At 54.8% G+C, this 19220-nt stretch overlaps 1 protein-coding gene across 1 annotated transcript in view; it reads right to left on the reverse strand.

The window, feature by feature from the left end:
• The window catches only part of PRKCA (protein kinase C alpha), a 361661-nt gene that overhangs the window by 6512 nt on the left and 335929 nt on the right, over positions 1-19220 (reverse strand). Inside the window, exons 15-16 of the mRNA XM_037070270.1 lie at positions 12540-12647; positions 10750-10890 (exon numbers count right to left, since the gene is read on the reverse strand). Of these exons, the coding sequence (XP_036926165.1) occupies positions 10750-10890; positions 12540-12647 (249 nt within the window). The remainder of the gene's footprint in view (positions 1-10749; positions 10891-12539; positions 12648-19220) is intronic.

The following is a 19220-nucleotide window of genomic DNA, read 5'->3' on the forward strand; positions in this document are numbered from 1 at the left end:
GAAATGTACTGTCAACAGTAAGGTGACAAAGGAACAGCTTCTTGTGTTTCCACCCCAGAGCAAGCAAGGCCTGAGCACAGATGCCACACAACATGGCCGGCAGTCGTGGTCCCTGCCGGGATGCTGGGTAGGGATACAGGCAGCACGACCCCTCCCGCCCCAAACTGAAAGGTCAAGCTCACTGACCCACATCTGTTTTTCTGCACCGCATTTGAAACAAAGCAAAAACTGTGCTATTCATGTCTTCCAGCTGGGATGCTCTAAAACCTCAACCCCTAAGTCCGCCCGTGACCCACCCTAGGTAGGTGTGATGGGCTGTCAGGGATGCCCCCTGGGGCCGGCTGGACGTCAGCTTATCTGGATGGCTCTGGGGGACCAGCACGTGGTCACCAAGGAGCTCGTTTGCAGGCTGGTCTCTGGCTGGAGGTTTGCCCTGGGGCCAGAGGGAGGTGGAGCATGGCCTGCCGTCCATCTCAGATGCACCTCTCCTCCCGGTCCACATGGTGCTCAGTGCAGACGGGGCTGTGGCAGAGCTGCCCTGGGAGAGGCTCTGAGCAGCACAGCTGCTGGAGGACCACGGCCGGCAGCCTGACCCCCAGTGGAGCAAAGGGGTGTCCTCACTTCCCCAGCCACCCAGAGGGGCGGGGCACGCTGATGTGCCCAGGATCCCAGGGCGACTCCGAGACCGGGAGTGCCGGGAGGTGCGTGGGCAAGAGGAATCCCGTCCTCCACACTCTGCGAAGGCTCGGCCTTTCCCCGCTGGCCCCCCGGGCAGCGTGCATTCACTCCGAGTCAGCAGCAGTTCCTCAAGGACCGGGTGTTACTGGGTCTCTGACAGAGGACGGCTCTAGGTAGCAGCAGTGGGGCCACCCCACCCCTCATTGGTGAAATGGGAGGACAGTCAACCTCCGCCTGGACGGCCACAGAGGTTGAACGCACGGTGTTCGCACACAACCCAGCTGGTGGCGACAGTGAAGCACTTGGTCTGTTATCTTTGTCAGGCCGGTGTGGTCTCCTGGGCCACTGTTCCAAACCTCTTCTCCATCTTCCAGAAGGTTTCCTTGAGGATCTAGCTTCATTTTGCTTTCCCCTCCCGTTTTCATCAACAATACCTGCTCCTAGGTACCTATTGCAGTGGAAGGCATGCCATACACTCAAAGTCAGGCCTTCCTAATGGGGGGTTTCCTTTCTGGGGTTGTTTTCATTTTCAGAAGCGACCACATGCTCTCAACTGGAGGAGGGTGCGGACCAGTGACTGGTGGGTGGAAACGAGCGGCGTGTATGTTATTGGGGAAGAGGGGGAGGTGAGTGGGAGACATGGGGTGGGGGCAGAGTTGTTCGAGCCCCTTTTGGCCCCTTTATGGAGGCCACGCCAACTGTAAGTCCCGTTCACCACGTGGGTCCTGCCTCCCGCACATGTGCTGGGAGAGGCTGCCCTCCGTGCTGCCTGTTTCCACGGTGTGGTTCCTCGGGAGGGCACACAGCGCCGTGGAAACGAAGGTCAGGAGCAGGAGCACAGCTATTTTTATTTGAGGTTCAGGACTAGGAGACACAGTGCTAGTTTTTCCCCGATAGAGGGTCTCTTAATGCCCGAAAGATGAGCCTCCACAGCTCTCACTGCAATTAGGCTTAGAGACAGACGTTCTCCTTTAAGTCACATTGGAGAAGACCTTGAACTGCTTGTTTTCCTAGACGTGGGGAACCCACACTCCTCTTGTACCCTCTGCTACCTACTGAACAGTGTCATGGAAGTCAGAGCTCTTTGGTCCCTGGGCAAACACCAAACAATGGCTTCACCAAGCTACTGCATTTTTAAGATAGAAAGGATTCTGCCTACCACCTGCGAGCCAACCGTACTCATAACTGTGAGCCTGTGGGAGAAGGGCCCAGGTGCTGTCTGGGTCGGAGAGGGAGGAGGGAGAGGGAGGAGGGGGAGGGGGGAGGGGGGGGGGGAGGGGGGGGAGGGGGGGGGGCGGAGGGGGNGGAGGTGGCGGCGGCACAGAGACTGAAAGGCCTGGGGGCCCTGGCTGTGCCTGGGAATGCAGGGACGAGTGCATTAACGAGTGACAGTATGACAGAAAAGTACAGCTGGCCAGACTGCAGATGTCCTCGCAGCAGTCCTTAGGGATGAAGGGGAAGGTGGCTGCCATGGCCCCTGGCAGGGCAGCCTCCGCCACTGTCCATGACAGCAACAGGCAGGTGTGAGCTGCCCTTGGCCTGAGAGTGCTAGGCCACTTGAAAACCCATAGAAGCTAAAGGCAGTATGTGCTACTTGTGAGCAAAACTCCTTGGCTGGTGCGCAGTCTCCAGCAATAAGGGCCTCCTATCCCTTCCACCAGCTGAGGCTTCTGGCACCTGGGATGTAGGACAAAGATGGGGGTGGGGAGGGCAGCAGCAAGTGGCCCAAACCTGACAGTCCCATTGGCAGTCCCGAGACCAGACCATGTCTGCATTCATGGGGCCACGTTTGACTCCCGAAGGAAAAATGGGAGGCGCAATGGGGTGAAGGACCCGACCAGAGTTCAAAGCCCAGGGTACAGCTTTGGGCCACTCACTGTAAAAGGAAGATGAGGAGGGGAATGTCCACCTGCCAAGCCTACTGTGAGGACTGAAGGAACCACCGTGTGTGCCGCCCTCTCTAAATGACCGGGTGTGACACCAACAGGTGCCGGGCAGGGAGAAGGTCCGGGATCGCCACGTGCGGTGAGAATGACCACCATGGATCGTCTGCCTTCCTTCCTTGGCTCTGCAGCCAGGACTTAACTCCTCTTTAGCCATCTGGTAGAAAGCATCACTGAGCCGAACCCAGGAGTAGCTGGCACGTAAAGACAAGGCACAGGAAGATGCTGACTCGGGTGGCATGTGGGACTGCCATGCTCCCCCTGCCATGTGGCACATGGTCCACCCACAACGCTTCGCATCCTGACTCCTGGGCAGCGGACCGTGGGGAGGAGTCTGAGCCTGCACCATGGAGGTCGGCTTCCTGGCTGTGATTCTTACCTGGAGGGGCCACCGAGCGTGAAGCGCAGGGGTTAGGTCTCAGTCCTGACCTTTACCTTGGTGTCTCAGTTGTGTGGATTCCAACCCCACAGTCACTGGCACGGGAATTAGGGGGCGCGTGAGTAGCATGGAAACACTGCCATCACAAAGCAAATCCACACAAACCCAGGAGAGCGGGAAGAACGGGCGACAAACTGAGAGAACAGGCGTGGAGCAACGGGAAGGAGAAAGGAGACTTATCAGGGTGGGCGTGTCTCTGACAGCCCCTAGGGGCAGCAGGACGTGCTTTGTCTCAGGGTCACGTTAGCCATGTTCCAAGTCCTGGTTCTGGGGGCTGACCGCAGCCCTGTGCCATGGTCCTAGCGCAGCGTGTTAGTGAGAACACTGCCAACACCTGTACACAGCGCCTGGACTCACGGTCATAGGTCATCTTCATTTACTTAAACAACCAGTGGCAGAGGGGGCGGGCACATGCTGCCATGGGCCCCCTGGGAGGTCATGTCCACACGACAGGACAATCTGGGGAGGGTGTGGGGCTGCTGGGTGGCAGCCCTGGGCCTGTCCTTTCTAAGAAGGTCAGCATGCTCAGGGAATGGTCTTCCGTGCATGGCCAGTGCAAGCAGGCACACACGCCACGGGTTAAGAAGTGAGGTTAGCTTGCTCATGTAGTCAGTCACCCAAGGTTCTGGAAACGTGCTCACCGAAGGCCTGGATGCCCACTCAAGCCAGTGTGCTTTGGTACAGAAAGTCTGGAGAATAAGAACGGATAGGGGAGAGTATTTGGAAACAGTCAGTACTCGGCTTAGGAACTCCAGAATCGGAATGGCCTGTGTAAAGGATGCCACAAACCCACAGGAGCTGACGCGGACACACCTCTGAGATACACTGTTGTTTGGAAGACGCAAGGCGAGAAACAGGGTGTGTGGCGCCATCTCGCTTGTATATATGTTCACGTGCGTGTACAACTTTCCAGAAAGTTCCAGAAAAGACAGTGAACAATGACATTAGTAGTTGGGGAGGGAGTCTTCTTTTCTGTCCATCTCTCCTGCTTAACTGTTTTCCCACTCAGAGCCAGTATTTAATAGTAACTGTGGTGAGAGACGAAGCAGGCTACAGTTCCCAACAAAACAAAGTTAAACAGTATTCTTCCCACCTGTGGCCTTAGAGCCTCAGAAAGGGCCACTTCTGGCCGGAGGGAGCGGCTCTGATGACGGGTTTGTGGACGGGCACAGGCTGTGAGCCACTTGTGAGCTGAGTGGTTGTGCGTGGGCACAAAGGCAAAGACTGGGGCTCACGCCGGGCTGCATTCTGCGGAGCCACACCACGCCCTCCGCTCGGACCGTCTTTACACAAGTGGCCAGCTGAGAGGACTCAGTGACCGCTGTGATCGAACCACGGTTTTGGACAACGGGAGCTCGTCAGGTCACGTGACTCGGGATGCACAGGGTCCGAATTTATCCCGCCCCCCACCTCAGAAGCTCCTTGAGCCTTGCCCAGACCTGCTTATTTATATCGATTATTATTTTACATGTCTCCTTTCTTCCCACTTCTCTTTCAAGTGGAAACACATTTGGGAGAGTAATTAGCAAAGAAAAGGAAGACTTCTTGCCTCTAATTAACCAAGCAGAAGATGCTATCCTGGGCTGGTTTCGAGGCTTAAATCTACCCAAAGTCCATCAGGACCTGGTGGAGGCTCTCGTGTCCCCAGGGTCCGTGTTCCCACATTGCCAGTGAGGCTCTGAGTCTGGTGAGTCTCACTGTTAACTGGCAGCCCTGCTTCTGGTTCCGTGGGGAGGCAGCGAACGAACCTGCCCACTGCCCGACAGGCCTGATTAGATGCAGCCGGCAGTGAGACTGTCCGACAGCCCCTCGCCTGGACAGCTGCGGCTCTGCACAGGTAACTTCAGAGCGATGATGAGGAACATAGCGCCACGGAGCGTAGGGAACACACGCGGAATTATTTAGATGGAAAGAGACACTAGGCCTGCCATGTACCCTCGGAGGATTCAGGAAAAGAATGCGTGCGCGTGCGTGCGTGTGTGTGGGAGAGAGAGAGAGAGAGAAAGGGAGGGAGGGAGGGAGAGAGGGAGGGAGAGGGAGGGAGGGAGGGAGGGAGGGAGGGGGAGGGAGGGGGAGGGAGAGGGAGAGAGGGGGAGAGACGGGGGAGAGAGAGGGGGATGCACAGAAAGGACTGATAGGGCCGATGCAGGAACACGTTACGTTTAGGGCCTCTGGGTATGGGATCCACAGCAACTGTTCTGCAAGCCAGAAATTAGAAATCATTATAATAAAGAAAATAAGTAAAATGAATTAAAAGGACCACTGCCCCGACTTTGTGAATTAAACTGTCATCCAACTCTCCGAACAAGCTGAAGGAAGACATGGTGAAATGAGGGACTCCAGGGCCACAGCGGAACCCCCTCGGGCCCTCGACGTGCTTGGCTCTTGCTGCAAGACTGACAACGTCCTGATGAGAGTCGTTATTTTTTCCTGTCTCTTTCTGATACCACGACAGTAATTTCCCAAGAAAGGCTACCCGTGAACGACAGGCGTATCTCCAAAGCTCTCTGCTCATCTATCAACTCTGGGATCTATTTCTCAGTGTTAACTTTAGAGATTAATTTCTCTCTCGCCCACAACCATTTAAGTACAGCGAATGCTTTGGTCTTGCCTGTGAACTAGATATTCTGCTCCTTGGTGCCAATGGATGGAATTCAAACATGGAAAATCAATTAACTTTCCACTTCCAATATTTGTATGAACTGTTCTGTATCACAGGCAGGAAGAATGGCAATTTGCAGGGCATTATATTCCCATGAATAATAAATTGGGATAGAAGCCGACAAAATTGGAAGCGACACCGGGTGGCCCCGTGAGCACAGGGCCTCTTGCTCTCCAGGCAGAGCAGAAAGGCGGCGGTCCTCTCCCTCAGCGGCCGCTCAGGACGCTGGTGCGTCACCGGCTAGGTCACCTGGAGCCCGGCAGGCAGCCAGGACCCCCTCGGGTCCTCGATTCTCTTTCAGAAGCTACAGTCACCACTTCGTGGCGACCTCTTTTCTAGACTTAAAAAAGGAAGCTTCTTCCATGGGATCTTCCGAACGGGCCTCTTGTTGATGACTCCAGTTTTTGGCTCAGAGCACTAGCCACACGCTGAGCCAATGGCCCTGGGCCGGTGGCACGATGCTCCTCCAGGATGTGTTTCTTGCAGGGACATGGAGACCAGCTTGCCCTGCGCTTTTTTCCAGAAAGGAGAGAGAGTTCCCCGGCTGTCTCATCTCCCAGAGAGCAGAACACAGACGATTTTGTTTTACAAAATAAACCAGCCCAGGGCGATCTCCCTCATCTTCCAAAAAATCATCTTCATCTTCACAATTGCACTTGGTGGCCTTCTGGGGACACAGGGTCCTTCCTGACGATGGGCCACCGCACGCACGTTATTCCTCCAGGCTGCGGGCACTTCCCTCTCCACTCCCACTTCTGTGCCTGGGAGACAGTCGCCCTCCTCTCTCTGTTCTACTTGATGTGAGACCTTAAACAGAACCCAGGCCATAGAATGTCCTGAAAGAGCCTCCCACAGGCCCACCAGCGCGGTGATCCAGCATTGGAGCCAGAGGAGGTCCGTTTCCCTGGTGCTTGAGTCTGGTTTCCGTGATGTTGCCTCGATAGGCAGGCAAAGAAAGACGGTGGGACGCCGTGGGAACCCCGATCGCTCAGGATACGTTCCGTGGTGGTCTGGCGACAGGACTCCTCTACTCTCTTAGGGAAGCCAGTGACTTTGAAACCATCTTTCACTGGAGATCCAAGAATTAAAAATAAAACACCAAAATGCTAAAGAACCAATGACACGAGACTCCTGAGCTCACACACACAAAATGAGCCTCCGGAAGCACCCTGCAGATACCTGTGGGCACTCCGAGTCCTCCTGCTGGCATCCAAATAACCAAAGGCTCTGTATTTCAGGGGAAAGTGCTTCACTGGCACCTGCTGAAAAAGCACTGAGCGCGCTCCAAGACAGCCGAGCTGTGTCCACCAGGGCCTTCGGCACCGCTCAGAGGAGAGATGCTCTCCGAAATGGTTCGCTGCACACGTTCGGCAGCAATACGTTTGCCCGACTGTTTTTTTCAGCAGCAAAAGCTCTGCCGGTGCTGCCGCATCTTTGAAATAACAAAGCCGCCTGTCAGAGAAGACTCAGCTTTGTACTTTATCTGTAAGCTCTTTTGACCTTTAATGACAACATTGCGGAATAATTTTCTGCTCCCCTCAGCTGCGGCGCTGATCTGGCACGTGCCGCCGCCTCCTCGACCTGTGGACTTCATGGAGCGATGGCCTTCTTCTGCTGCTGGTGTGTGGTCCTTCCACTCCAGGCGGCACTGCGAGGTCAGAGTGATGTCCTGGAAGCTGCCTAAGTGCTCCCTTCACCTGATTCACCTGAGGTTCACAGCCAGCTCTGCTGCCGTGCAAGTGGCCTGGGGCGGGGGGCGGGGGGGCAGGTGGAAACTGAGCCCTCCCGGGGACCTGGGCTGCCCTAATGATCTCTTTGCCCTCAGCCCTCTTTTGCATTGGGAAAACACGTCTGCTGCTCAGTCCTGCAGCCACGGGCTTCCACCTCCACTCTCGTTTGCATCTCCCTTGCAGTACCACCTCCTGCCCTCTGCACTCTCCTAGCTGCTTCTTCCTTCTCTGAACCCAGGTTCTCCGGCTTCTGCCTAGAAAACCTCTCGGTGGGTGGGTGAGGTTTCTCCCTCCGACCAGAGCTCCCATCGCACAGGCCTTCCACACAAAACTGTGCTTCCAGCGATTCCCACGGCCCATGGGGAACCATGTATATTCGAGCCGCCGGAGCCAAGCCATACTCTGGCTTCCCTGCATGTGCGTTTAGGGCTGCAGTGTCCACAGAAAGTAGGTGACTATGCAGATGGACAACGTCCTGCCAAAAGCCAGGCGGAATACACAGAGAAAGGTGCGTCTGAGGGCAACTTGGCCACACCTGGTCTCTTTCTGGAAAGGGGATGTTGTTGAGTACTTGGAGCAGGGTCCCCATGGGTCTCTCTGCTGTCCCCAAGAAGAACTGAGCTGTGAGTAAGCCCTGGCCATGGTGCACCTTTAACAGTCAGTTTCAGAAGGCTGGCAGCCGTGAAAGGGAAAGGAAAGTCCCGAAAGACTGTTCTGCGCAGACGGGCAGCAGGACCATTTATCTCTGTCTTCAGCCCCACGCCCCTCCCTGGCCTTAAAACCAGGCTTTGTAAACTGGAGGGAAGGGTCCTTATGAGAGCCCTTGAACTCAGGGCCCAGGACCAGCTAAAGCGAAGTGGGGTGTTAGAGACATAACATCTCTATTTGAAATGATGACTCGGGAGAAAGTCAGCCAACCTGACTAATTTTAGTTTTTCTTCAGTTTGTGCTAAAAATGCGTTGGAAAAATAAAATCAACGGACTGACCACCCGCGGTTTTATTCTTGGAGTAGAGGACACGTAAGCATATTTGATGAGGAAGTTGCTGCTCTAAGAATAAAGCTGAACTGCACCACCCCGCCCCCCACCACAACCAGCCCCTTCTGCCCAGTCAGTAACTCAGCCCCCCGGGAGGTCCCTTTGCCTGCTCACATGTCCCCATGAGGAGAGATTTGGGCTGCACCAACACAGCAAGTGCTTCTGGAACCACGAGATAATGCCGCCCTGTTTGCAGTCTCAGAAGCAGAGACTGCATGGTGATGACCCAACACTGGCTGAGCTGGTGGCGGAGCTGCAAGGCCCAGACCCCTCTGGCCTTCGGATGTGGGATGCAGGGAAAAGCAGCCGCCCTGGGGACACTGCAAAGTGGCAGGTGGCGTGAGTGAAGAGGCTGATGTCTTAAGGCTCCCAGTTTCTCTTCAGAGATAGAAACATTCAGAAAGGCAAGCGCAGGCTGCAGCCAGCAATGGGGTCTGGTGTTGTGGCACTCACGGGGGGGGGGGGGGTGGGGGGGTGGGGCAAAGGTGCGAGGGGAATCCAGGACGGCTGGAGATTCGGAGCAAGGAATGCGAGTCCATGAGATCCCAACCCAGAGCAGACCTGCCCTGGCTCTCTAAGAGTTTTGGGGGGGGGGGGGCGCTGGGCAGCTGTCCTGCTGGAGGGCATGGTGAGCACAGCCCCCCCGCCCCCTNTCCCTCCGACCAGAGCTCCCATCGCACAGGCCTTCCACACAAAACTGTGCTTCCAGCGATTCCCACGGCCCATGGGGAACCATGTATATTCGAGCTGCCGGAGCCAAGCCATACTCTGGCTTCCCTGCATGTGCGTTTAGGGCTGCAGTGTCCACAGAAAGTAGGTGACTATGCAGATGGACAACGTCCTGCCAAAAGCCAGGCGGAATACACAGAGAAAGGTGCGTCTGAGGGCAACTTGGCCACACCTGGTCTCTTTCTGGAAAGGGGATGTTGTTGAGTACTTGGAGCAGGGTCCCCATGGGTCTCTCTGCTGTCCCCAAGAAGAACTGAGCTGTGAGTAAGCCCTGGCCATGGTGCACCTTTAACAGTCAGTTTCAGAAGGCTGGCTAGCTGTGAAAAGGAAAGGAAAGTCCCGAGAAGACTGTTCTGCGCAGACAGGCGGCAGGACCATTTATCTCTGTCTTCAGCCCCACGCCCCTCCTTGGCCCTAAAACCAGGCTTTGTAAACTGGAGGGAAGGGCCCTTATGAGAGCCCTTGAACTCAGGGCCCAGGACTGGCTAAAGCGAAGTGGGGTGTCAGAGACATAACGTCTCTATTTGAAATGATGACTCGGGAGAAAGTCAACCGACCTGATTAATTTTAGTTTTTCTTCAGTTTGTGCTAAAAATGCATTGGAAAAATAAAATCAACGGACTGACCACCCGCGGTTTTATTCTTGGAGTAGAGGACACGTAAGCATCTTTGATGAGGAAGTTGCTGCTCTAAGAATAAAGCTGAACTGCACCACCCCACCCCCCACCACAACCACCCCCTTCTGCCCAGTCAGTAACTCAGCCCCCCTGGGAGGTCCCTTTGCCTGCTCACAGGGCCCCGTGAGGAGAGATTTGGGCTGCACCAACACAGCAAGTGCTTCTGGAACCACGAGATAACGCCGCCCTGTTTGCAGTCTCGGAAGCAGAGACTGCATGGTGATGACCCAACACTGGCCAAGCTGGTGGCGGAGCTGCAAGGCCCAGACCCCTCCGGCCTTCGGACGTGGGATGCAGGGAAAAGCAGCCGCCCTGGGGACACTGCAAAGTGGCAGGTGGCGTGAGTGAAGAGGCTGATGTCTTAAGGCTCCTAGTTTCTCTTCAGAGATAGAAACATTCAGAAAGGCAAGCGCAGGCTGCAGCCAGCAATGGGGTCTGGTGTTGTGGCACTCACGGGGGGTGGGGGGGTGGGGGGGTGGGGCAAAGGTGCGAGGGGAATCCAGGACGGCTGGAGATTCGGAGCAAGGAATGCGAGTCCATGAGATCCCAACCCAGAGCAGACCTGCCCTGGCTCTCTAAGAGTCTTGGGGGGGCGCTGGGCAGTTGTCCTGCTGGAGGGCATGGTGAGCACAGCCCCCCACCCCCCTGCTGCCTGGTCTGTCCTTACGCTCAGAGTCAGCAGGGATCCTGGTTTCTCAGATCTCAGAACGAGGGCAAGGCAGATATGTGGCCATTTTTTCCCCCCTGCAGAGGCTGGGGGTCACTGGCTGCATCCCTCCCGACACACGGGTGGGTGGGACACCTCCAGGATTTGGGGAAGCGAGGCTCAGAAACAGGCTTGCCCCTGACTCACCACTTTAGGCTTGAAGGGCGGCTGGATCTCCCTGTTCTCCAGTTTCTCCCAGTCGATCCTCCGGAAGAAGGCGTGTTCGCGCACGTCCCGCTCGCCCTCGGGCCCGCAGCCCAGCCGCTTGCCTGGGTGTTTGGTCATCAGCTGGAAGGCAGGAGAGAGAGGAGCTAATGTATATCGCGGTGCCCACGGTTGATGATAATGTATTATATGACTGAAATTTGCCAAGGGGGTGGAACTTCAGGGAAAAAAGTAACTCTGCGAGGTGATGAGTGAGTCACCTTGACTGTGGGACCCTTTTATAATGTACACTTGTCCCTTGTTAGCAGGGGACTGGTTGCAGGACTGTCCTGTAGACCCCGAAATCCCCATCGCTCAAGTCCCTTATGTGTGAAAGGGCACAGTGTCTGCACATCACCTGTGCGCACCCCCCCCCCCCGAATGCTTTAAGTCACCTCTAGGTTACTTATGATAGCTAATACAACGTGAATGCTGTGTGAAGAACTGTTACACTGTACTGTTTAGGAAGCAGTGACGAGAAAAATGCCTGTTCATGTTCAGTGCAGACACGGCCATCGTGGGCCTAACTCCCTAATGCATGTCAGCAACCATGTAACTTTTCTTTTGGAAGCTCCCTGACCCGTGGTTAGTTTAGTCTGCAGAGCAGGGACACGTGGATACGAAGGGCCAGCTGTGCACGCATATCAGGTCATCACACTGTACACTTTAGATATATTACAGTTTGTTAATGATACCTTAATAAAGCAGAAAAAAGTAAGAAAATTTGTTCATGTGTTCCTCAAAACACATAACCCACAAGCGTCAGGGCAGTGTACCTGGAACAGCCCGAGTCAAAAGGAAACGACCCACATGCCCGCCAGTGGCAGAACAGACACACAGGCTGAGCTGTGTTCACACAAGGGGGTGTGCCCAGGGTTTGGAAGGCAGGCCACAACCACATGCAGGATGCCGGGACGCCTGACCAATACCACACCGAGGGGCGAAGCCAGGCCCAGGGAGCAAGACCCCATGTGTGCCAAGTTCAAACAGGCACAGCCAACCCCTGCAGGGACAGGCTGGGAGGGATGGCAAGGCGGGAGAGGGGGAGGCTCCTGGGGTGCTGGGACGAGCAGTTATGTGCGTGTGTTCCTTTGGGACAGTTCGCTGATCTGCACACTGATGACTCGTGCCATTTTTTTTTTTAACTTTAAAAAAAATTTGTCTTTATAGGGGAAGGGAAGGAGAGTGGAAGAGAAACATCAATGTATGGTTGCTTCTCATGCATCCCCTGCTGGGAACTGGCCTGCAACCCAGGCATGTGCCCTGACTGGGAATCGAACCATGATTGTGTGGTTTGCAGACCTGCACTCAATCCACTGAGCTACACCAGCCAGGGACTCGTGCCCTTTTCTACATGTGCATTACTGGCACATCTCAAAAATGGGGAGGCGAACACGGGACTAACCAAGGCCTTGCCAAGTGAGGCCACAAAGAGCGTGAACATTCTCTAACTGTTCAAGGTCATTTCCAATAACCTGCACCCCAATCCGTGAGGTGGACAGGGAACTAACTCTGACCAGGCCAGGGTTTCCAGAGGTTTTGGGGTGTCAACCCACTTTCCAGGCCTTCACTTTCCCCGCCACGCCCTGCATGTCACCCAGCTCTAGCTCTTACTGGCCGAAGGCAGTGGCGTGGGTTTGTGGCCTCCCCGCCCTCCTGTGGAGAAGAGCGGGGAAGGGGCGCCCATGGAGCCCTCCGGTCTGTGATCGCAACGGGAACCCAAACCCACTTACTCCTTTGCAGATGGAAACAGCCTCCTTGGACAGGGATTTCGGGTACGAGACGTTGTGCTCCATGATGGACTGGAAGAGCTCGTCTTCGTCTTCACCGTCAAACGGAGGCTATTCCGGAAAAGAAAAGGAGGGCAAAACATTGGGGCAGGGCCACTTACTAACACGGCGCCTGAAGCTCTGAGCCAACCCCGAGGAGCTCCACAGGCTGCAGAGGCAGCGCGGTCAGCCAGCGGCTTTATTTGGTGATCTGTAATTAGGCTGCAGTGTGTGTGTGTCTATTTTTCCTGTGCCTTTAATTAGCTTACCCCGGGCAACTCGAAACAATCTTTAAGAAAATGTCTTTGCGCAATGCTTTGAATGATTTGCAAATGAATTGTAATTCATCCATTAGTCTTGTAATTATGTGTTAAAAATCTAATTACCATCAAGTCAGCGTACAGGTGACTGATCAGAAGGTGGGAGCCTGGCGAACCCTGATGTTTTCGGATTCTGAACACGGGGTTAAGTGGACACCAGCATGTGGACGAAGAGGACTTCCTCAGGGCCCCTGGACCCAACACAGAGCTGCCCTGGACGCTGCCCTGTCCTTTTCTGCAGGGTTTGCGTCCCCGAGTGGGGAGTGGGGGGCACGCAGGCACTGCGGGAGGTCACAGCTTTGAAGTCAGGCAGGTCTAAACCAGAACTGCAGTCCCACTGCCCCCTAGCTGGTTGTACAGAGGCAAGAGGCTCACTTCTTTAAGACACAGTGTTCCCCTCTGTACAGTGGGGCTCCCTGGTGAGTCTGTAAAGGGCCTGATATTTGTCTTGTACCCAGTAAGGGCCCAGGGAAGAGTGCTTAGCGGTACTAGTATTGTTATTGAGGTGGATGGATTGTCTTTGCGGGGGCTGCTGGGAACCTCAGGAGGAACAGGTGAGCTTAATATGCCCTCAGTCCTGAGAATAGCAAATTACCCGTCACTCTGGACAACGCACAGCATCGATGAGCTTAGGAAAAATGGCTTAATGTTCTCCTTTAGCTTAGCTAACCTTGAACTTTAGCATGCAAAAGGCAGACCAGGGTCAGCCCGTGTCTAGAGAGTTCTATTTCACCTTGCATTTTCCTTCCCATTGTGGGGAGGGCTCACGGTCACTGCGGCTGATGAGGTTAGGACTCAGACAACAGCCGAGCTGGGCTTCCGGTTGAGCTATCTCGTGACCAAAGACAACTGTGCAGTCGTCAGTGGGACAGCTGTCCCTTCTTGTCAAACAGCCCCCCTGAGTGAGAGAGGCCAACTGAACTAAGCAGAATGCTCCCCTCCCCACTACTCACAACCACCCCGACCTGTTCGCTGGCTCCCAACCTTCCCCCTCCACACCAGCCACAGCCCTGAACAGGCGTTGGGAGTGGGGTCAGCACGTGGGAGCCACACCCGCCGGTGGGAAAGATGCTGAGTTCATAAAGACCCTACCTTGGGGCCAGGAGTGGGGTGACTGATGCCACGTACGCCTTTTTCCCTTGTTCTAAAAATATCTAAATAGGCCTGTTTTCTGGCTGCGAGTGCCTAGCATTGAGAATGTCTAATTGAGTGGGAGCACGCAGGAGGGAGAGAGGATGAAAATCAGCCTGCCTGCGAGTGACGCAGAGCAGAGCAGGAACAGAAGTGCCACAGCACCTGGGGTGCCCACCAGGCAAGTCAGTTGGGGGCAGACACCCCACTGGGAGCTCAGGCTGTGGATGGTCACCTGCGTTGGCAGGGGACGTGCAGCTTCTGCCTGCAGAGCAGGGCAGGGCAGGGCAGGCTGGGGGACTGGCGTGGCTGCAGCCAGCAAGGGCTCCAGCGGAGGCCAGTCCTACGGTCCACCCCACAGAACCTTCTGCCCTGATGTCCTGCAGCCTGCTTCCTCTGACCACCCGCTGCATGCCAACCACGAGACACCTTATTTTCCCTGAAGAGCGACCCATGTATGTGGCCGAGTTTTGGCTAATGAGATTTTCATAACAAATGAACGTGGTGTGGTTTCTGCTCAGGGCTGTGACCTGCACACTCTAGGGGCCCCACTTGCTCTGAATTCACTGTGTCCGTACTCTGCAAGGTCACAGCGCCCTGGCGGTGAGCAGCCCCTGCTTCTGGATAACCAATCATTGCTCCCAGTGTGGCCCCTCAGGGCCACTGGTCAGGACGAGCTACATAATTTGAGGGTCTCAGGGCAAAATGAAAATGAGGGGTCCCTTACTAGACTGCAGAGGACTAAACCTGACGTGCAGGTGTCTTCTGAGCTTGGGCCCTGTGTGAGCACACAGGTCACATGCCCATGAAGTTGGCTGAAGGCGGGTGGCTGGTGTGCTTTGCTGACAATGACAAAGACACCAGGGGGATTCACCCTGCCTCCCTGGCGATGCTCAGAACCAGTGGCAGGAACGCCACAGGGGCCGGGTGACAGGTGATCCAAGCCACAGGCCTAAGAGAAACTTTCTCCAAAGAAAAATCCAACACTTCCCAGGAATCCTTCCCAGGAATCCTTCCTGCAAACACTTCCCAGGAATCCTCCTCAAGCGAGGCAGCGGGAAGGCCCTCCTCACTGGAAGACCACGAGGTCAGTGCGGCCAGAGCCCTTCTTTCCCGTGATGTGAAAGACAGGAGTTGTCGAGGATGTTCTGGGCATGGCTCTAACTCCTGCCTCTGGTCTCCTGGTGTGGAAACCAGCTTTGCTCAGGGAGCCTCCCCATGTGAGCTGGTTTCTGAAACAGATACAGCTGGGCCAGGCCCACTGCAGGACAAAGGAAGATTTCTTTTTTTTGATCATGCAGCAACAGCCGTACCCCCACGGAGGGCAGGACAGGTGGCCCCTGACATACCCAGAGAGCATCCCTCAGGATATTGACTCTGCAGGGTATTTCCGGGTCAGAGTTTGCATCTACATTCCTTTCCGGAGATTCGCATGGGTACATTCTAAAGGCCCCGAGAAATCATGCAGCAGAGAGAGCTGTCTAATCCAACGCAGATCATTACAGCGTGGGGTGGGGGCTCTGCAGAGGCCCCTTCGGCTCACCTGCTGCAATAAGGTTCCTAGGCTGTAACAGAAGCCACAAGACCACCTGTCTTTGTGGCAGAGACTTGGGGTTTTACCCCACGTCCCATCCCTGTGTGGCCCCAAGGACTGGGGCTTCTCCCCGGGCCGGGGACACAGGCCCCAAACCCTGTAGTTCCGTTATCGCTCCGTGAGTCTGCACTGCCCGACATGGAAGAACGGCCGGCATTTGGGAGAGAGCAGCATGGAGGACGGCAGCAGTCACACTCACGTCCCAGGCTCTGTCTCCTCCGTCCCCAGCACGCTGCAGAGCGGTCGGGAGGCCTCACTCTCTCATCCCTCCAAACACCCCACATGACGTAGGTGCTATTAACCCCATTGCACAGTGGAGGTCACTGGGGTTCCAGTGCTCTGGCCAGGGTTACAGAACTGGGGTGTCCAAGAGCCGGGAAGTAAGCCCAGGCACCCTGACTTCGAAGCTGGGACTTGTAGGCAGTCTGGGCAATGCCACTTCCCACGCATGCCCTGGGGGTCAGACCATGCTGATGCCCCTGGTGCTGCAGCTGTCGGAGTGAGGGGGGGCGGTGCTGGGCTGCATTGCACCCAGCACAGGAGGAGGACTCAACTGCTTGGGCGAGACTGTTCTGGTAAACTTTAAAAAGCCCGATTTGCCTCCTGCACAAGGGTAGTGGTGAGCTGTGGAAATAAAGGGGGGCAGGCACTGTGGCCTGAGATATTTCAGGTCACTGTGAAGAGCGTGACTACCTCTAGACTAGAGGCCTGACCTGATTCCCCAGCCCAAATGTGGATTATCTATCTCCCGTAGGCCACGCATCCGCTGTGGGTCAGCAGAGGCGCCCAGGCACCCACGCCGGTGGAGCAGCGCCACCCCGGTCTTGCTGTGGCAGACCCGGAACAGGGGCTCCTCGGTGTCTCGCTCAAGCCCTCAAGTGCTCCACCCGGGAGCTCATCCACCCAGGCCTCACTGGTCAGAACTCGTCCCGAGTCCCACCCAATCACGAGTGAGCCGGGGGTACAATTCTATGAAGGAAGGAAGACCCCGAACGCCTGGGGAACAGCAGTAGTGACCATGACATTCGGAAAAGTTCCCGGAACCCTGTGTTAAGCTGAAATGATGGATTCTTGCAGGGAGGGGAAGTCCATGGAAGTAGCATCCACAATGCGAATGCGAACATGGCTCTTATTCTCCCGTGGACCCTGCGGCTTTTCATATCATTTTCGAGTGGCGAAACCCAATTTGGCGTAGTCTGATTTTTACTCGCTGCTGCAAACACATTTTCTCCACAGCTACCAGTGTTCCCAGTCAGATCAGTGCCGCTGGGCGACACGCCACCCTAGGCTGACTCGTTTGTCCAAGCGCATTTGTAATCGCTTCCAGCACTAACAACTGCTACTATAAATGTCTCTGTGTGTCATTTGTTTCCTCTCTGAATTACTTCCTAGAACGATTTCCCAGACATGGGATTAAGCAGTTGAAGGACGTGAGCATTTTTCTGGCTCTCCTTCAGTCTCTCCTGGTCACCCCTGGAACGTTCTTATAGGTAATCATTTGGGTGTCGAAGGCAGGTCCATGCTGAGGAGTTATAATCACGTTCATTTTCCTTCCCAGACGTGCCAGCTACAGAGCTTGGGGACCCCAGGGGGCCATGTGTTGCCAAGGTACTTAGGGCACTACCATCTTGGATGGCTTCTCTCCCCTCTTCCCCAATTCCTAGGATTATTTTTTAATTTCTACAAATCTGGACGCAATGTTTCAAGCTAAGCCCAAGCCTTGGCTTGGGGGTGCCTTCCTTGACAATATGTAATTTGTGAATTTTAAACAGGCAAATGAAGGATGAAAGACTCATTCCAAAATGATCCCAAGGTCACTCACTAGTAGGTGGCCACTGGGCCCGCCACGTTCACTTGCAGGTCACTGATGACCGGGGTCGGGGACATTCAGGCTGATGTTCTGGGATGAAGTGCCCATTACTGATTCACCGGGAATAAGCACAAAGCATCAGTAACCCTGGCAGAAAGGGACGGGAGAGGAGAGGGCTGGCCCCTTTATGATGAATACCCACGAAAGCTGCAAACAGTGGGAGCCTGTTAAGAGAGCTGGGCAAACAGGACTTGTGCCCTGAAGCCTTTGGGCTTGTCAAACCATCCGGGAACTGAAGACGGCCTCGGGCTGTTTATACACAACTGCCCCTGCTGGCTGCTCACAATAAATAAAGCAAATAAGAAGAAAACGGCAATAAACTTCTTCTGCTCATCTTCAGCTCTCTTGATTAAAGAGGACAGATTTAGACTACAACCCCACCAGCAACTTTCTAATTAGTTTTACTTTTCAATAACAGGTTCCTGCAGCTTTGGGGTGGGGGTGGGGATGGGGGGGTGCTGTGTGGTGCCTTTACATGTGGTGCCTTCATTGTCCTTTTTGGGCCGAGTCACAGCCCAGGAGTATGCTGAAATTTGCATCAGGCTGGAGAGGAAGGCGAGGAAGGGGGTCTGAAATGGAGACACCGTGTGGTGGCGGCACAGGGGGGACTTCGAGGAACAGTGGCTGCGTCTGCCAGTGCGCCCTAACGTGGGCCAACTTTAAGGTGCCACAGTCAGAGTCTCCCCGTTTCCAACAGAGATGATGAACACTTCCAGAAATCATATAAGGCAGGCTCACTGACCCAGAGGAACAGGATTAAAAATCGTGAAAATGTGCCAGAATATCTGTGAAACCACTGAGTGGGGGAGGGCCCTGGGCTCTTTGGGGGCGTGAGGAAGGGCCTGTCTGCAAATGAGGCAGGACTTCACAATGCACCCAGAAGGGGACGTCCCTGAGCTCTCCCCTGCAGGACACAGACCCAGGAGGTTTGGAGAAGGGGAAAGATGGGGTGGAGGGGACTTCGCTGCAGGCCTGGGTCCCAAAATTCTAGTCTCCTGCTGGCCAATAGAGAGACAGCTCATTTTATCTCCTGCAAAGCGCCCTTGGAAACAGACCCTATTTCCACCCAACCCATTTTGTTTGTTGGCATATGCAAATGTGCCTCTTCATGAAAGCAGGGCTTGTTTTCTGGACTCAAGAGTCAGGACATGCAAGTGGGATCGCGGAGGGGAACTCAGCTTCCTGTGCTTTCAGGAACAGCACGACTCCCACGGGGCCGATAATTCAGTCCGATTTTAGTGTCAAAGTTCTAAAGAGGGGAAATTAACTTAGGGGGCAGGCGACTTGAGTTTTGCCAGCTGTTGTCTGACAGCTGTTCTGTATAACCTGCTTTTCTGTGTCTACAAATGGAGGCATTTGGCCTAAAATAAACACTGTAGTAGGGACAAAAATCTAAATAATACTCAAACGACTTTTTAAACTATAAATCCCATCTTAACATCACTGAGAAATAATGACCAAATGTAGGCTAGTACCATATATCTTTTCACATCTAAAAGACTACTTTAGTATCTGAAAGATGTAAGATACGATGAAACAGACATATCATCAGTGGCCTCCTCTGCCCCCGGCGGGAAGGCCAATGGCCTCGCAATGATCCCCACGCACGCGTGACCTGGTGCATCCTGTTCATCTCTGACCTTGAGCCTCCTCCTCCTACTCCAGTCACCTGCTCCCTTGCAGGCCTCCCTGCTCTGCTCCAACCACGCTGGCAACTTCTCTTCTGTTGC

This window comes from Sturnira hondurensis, unplaced genomic scaffold (assembly GCF_014824575.4).
Source record: "Sturnira hondurensis isolate 20B ecotype Veracruz unplaced genomic scaffold, ASM1482457v3 Scaffold0018728, whole genome shotgun sequence".
Classification (NCBI taxonomy): Eukaryota; Metazoa; Chordata; class Mammalia; order Chiroptera; family Phyllostomidae; genus Sturnira; species Sturnira hondurensis.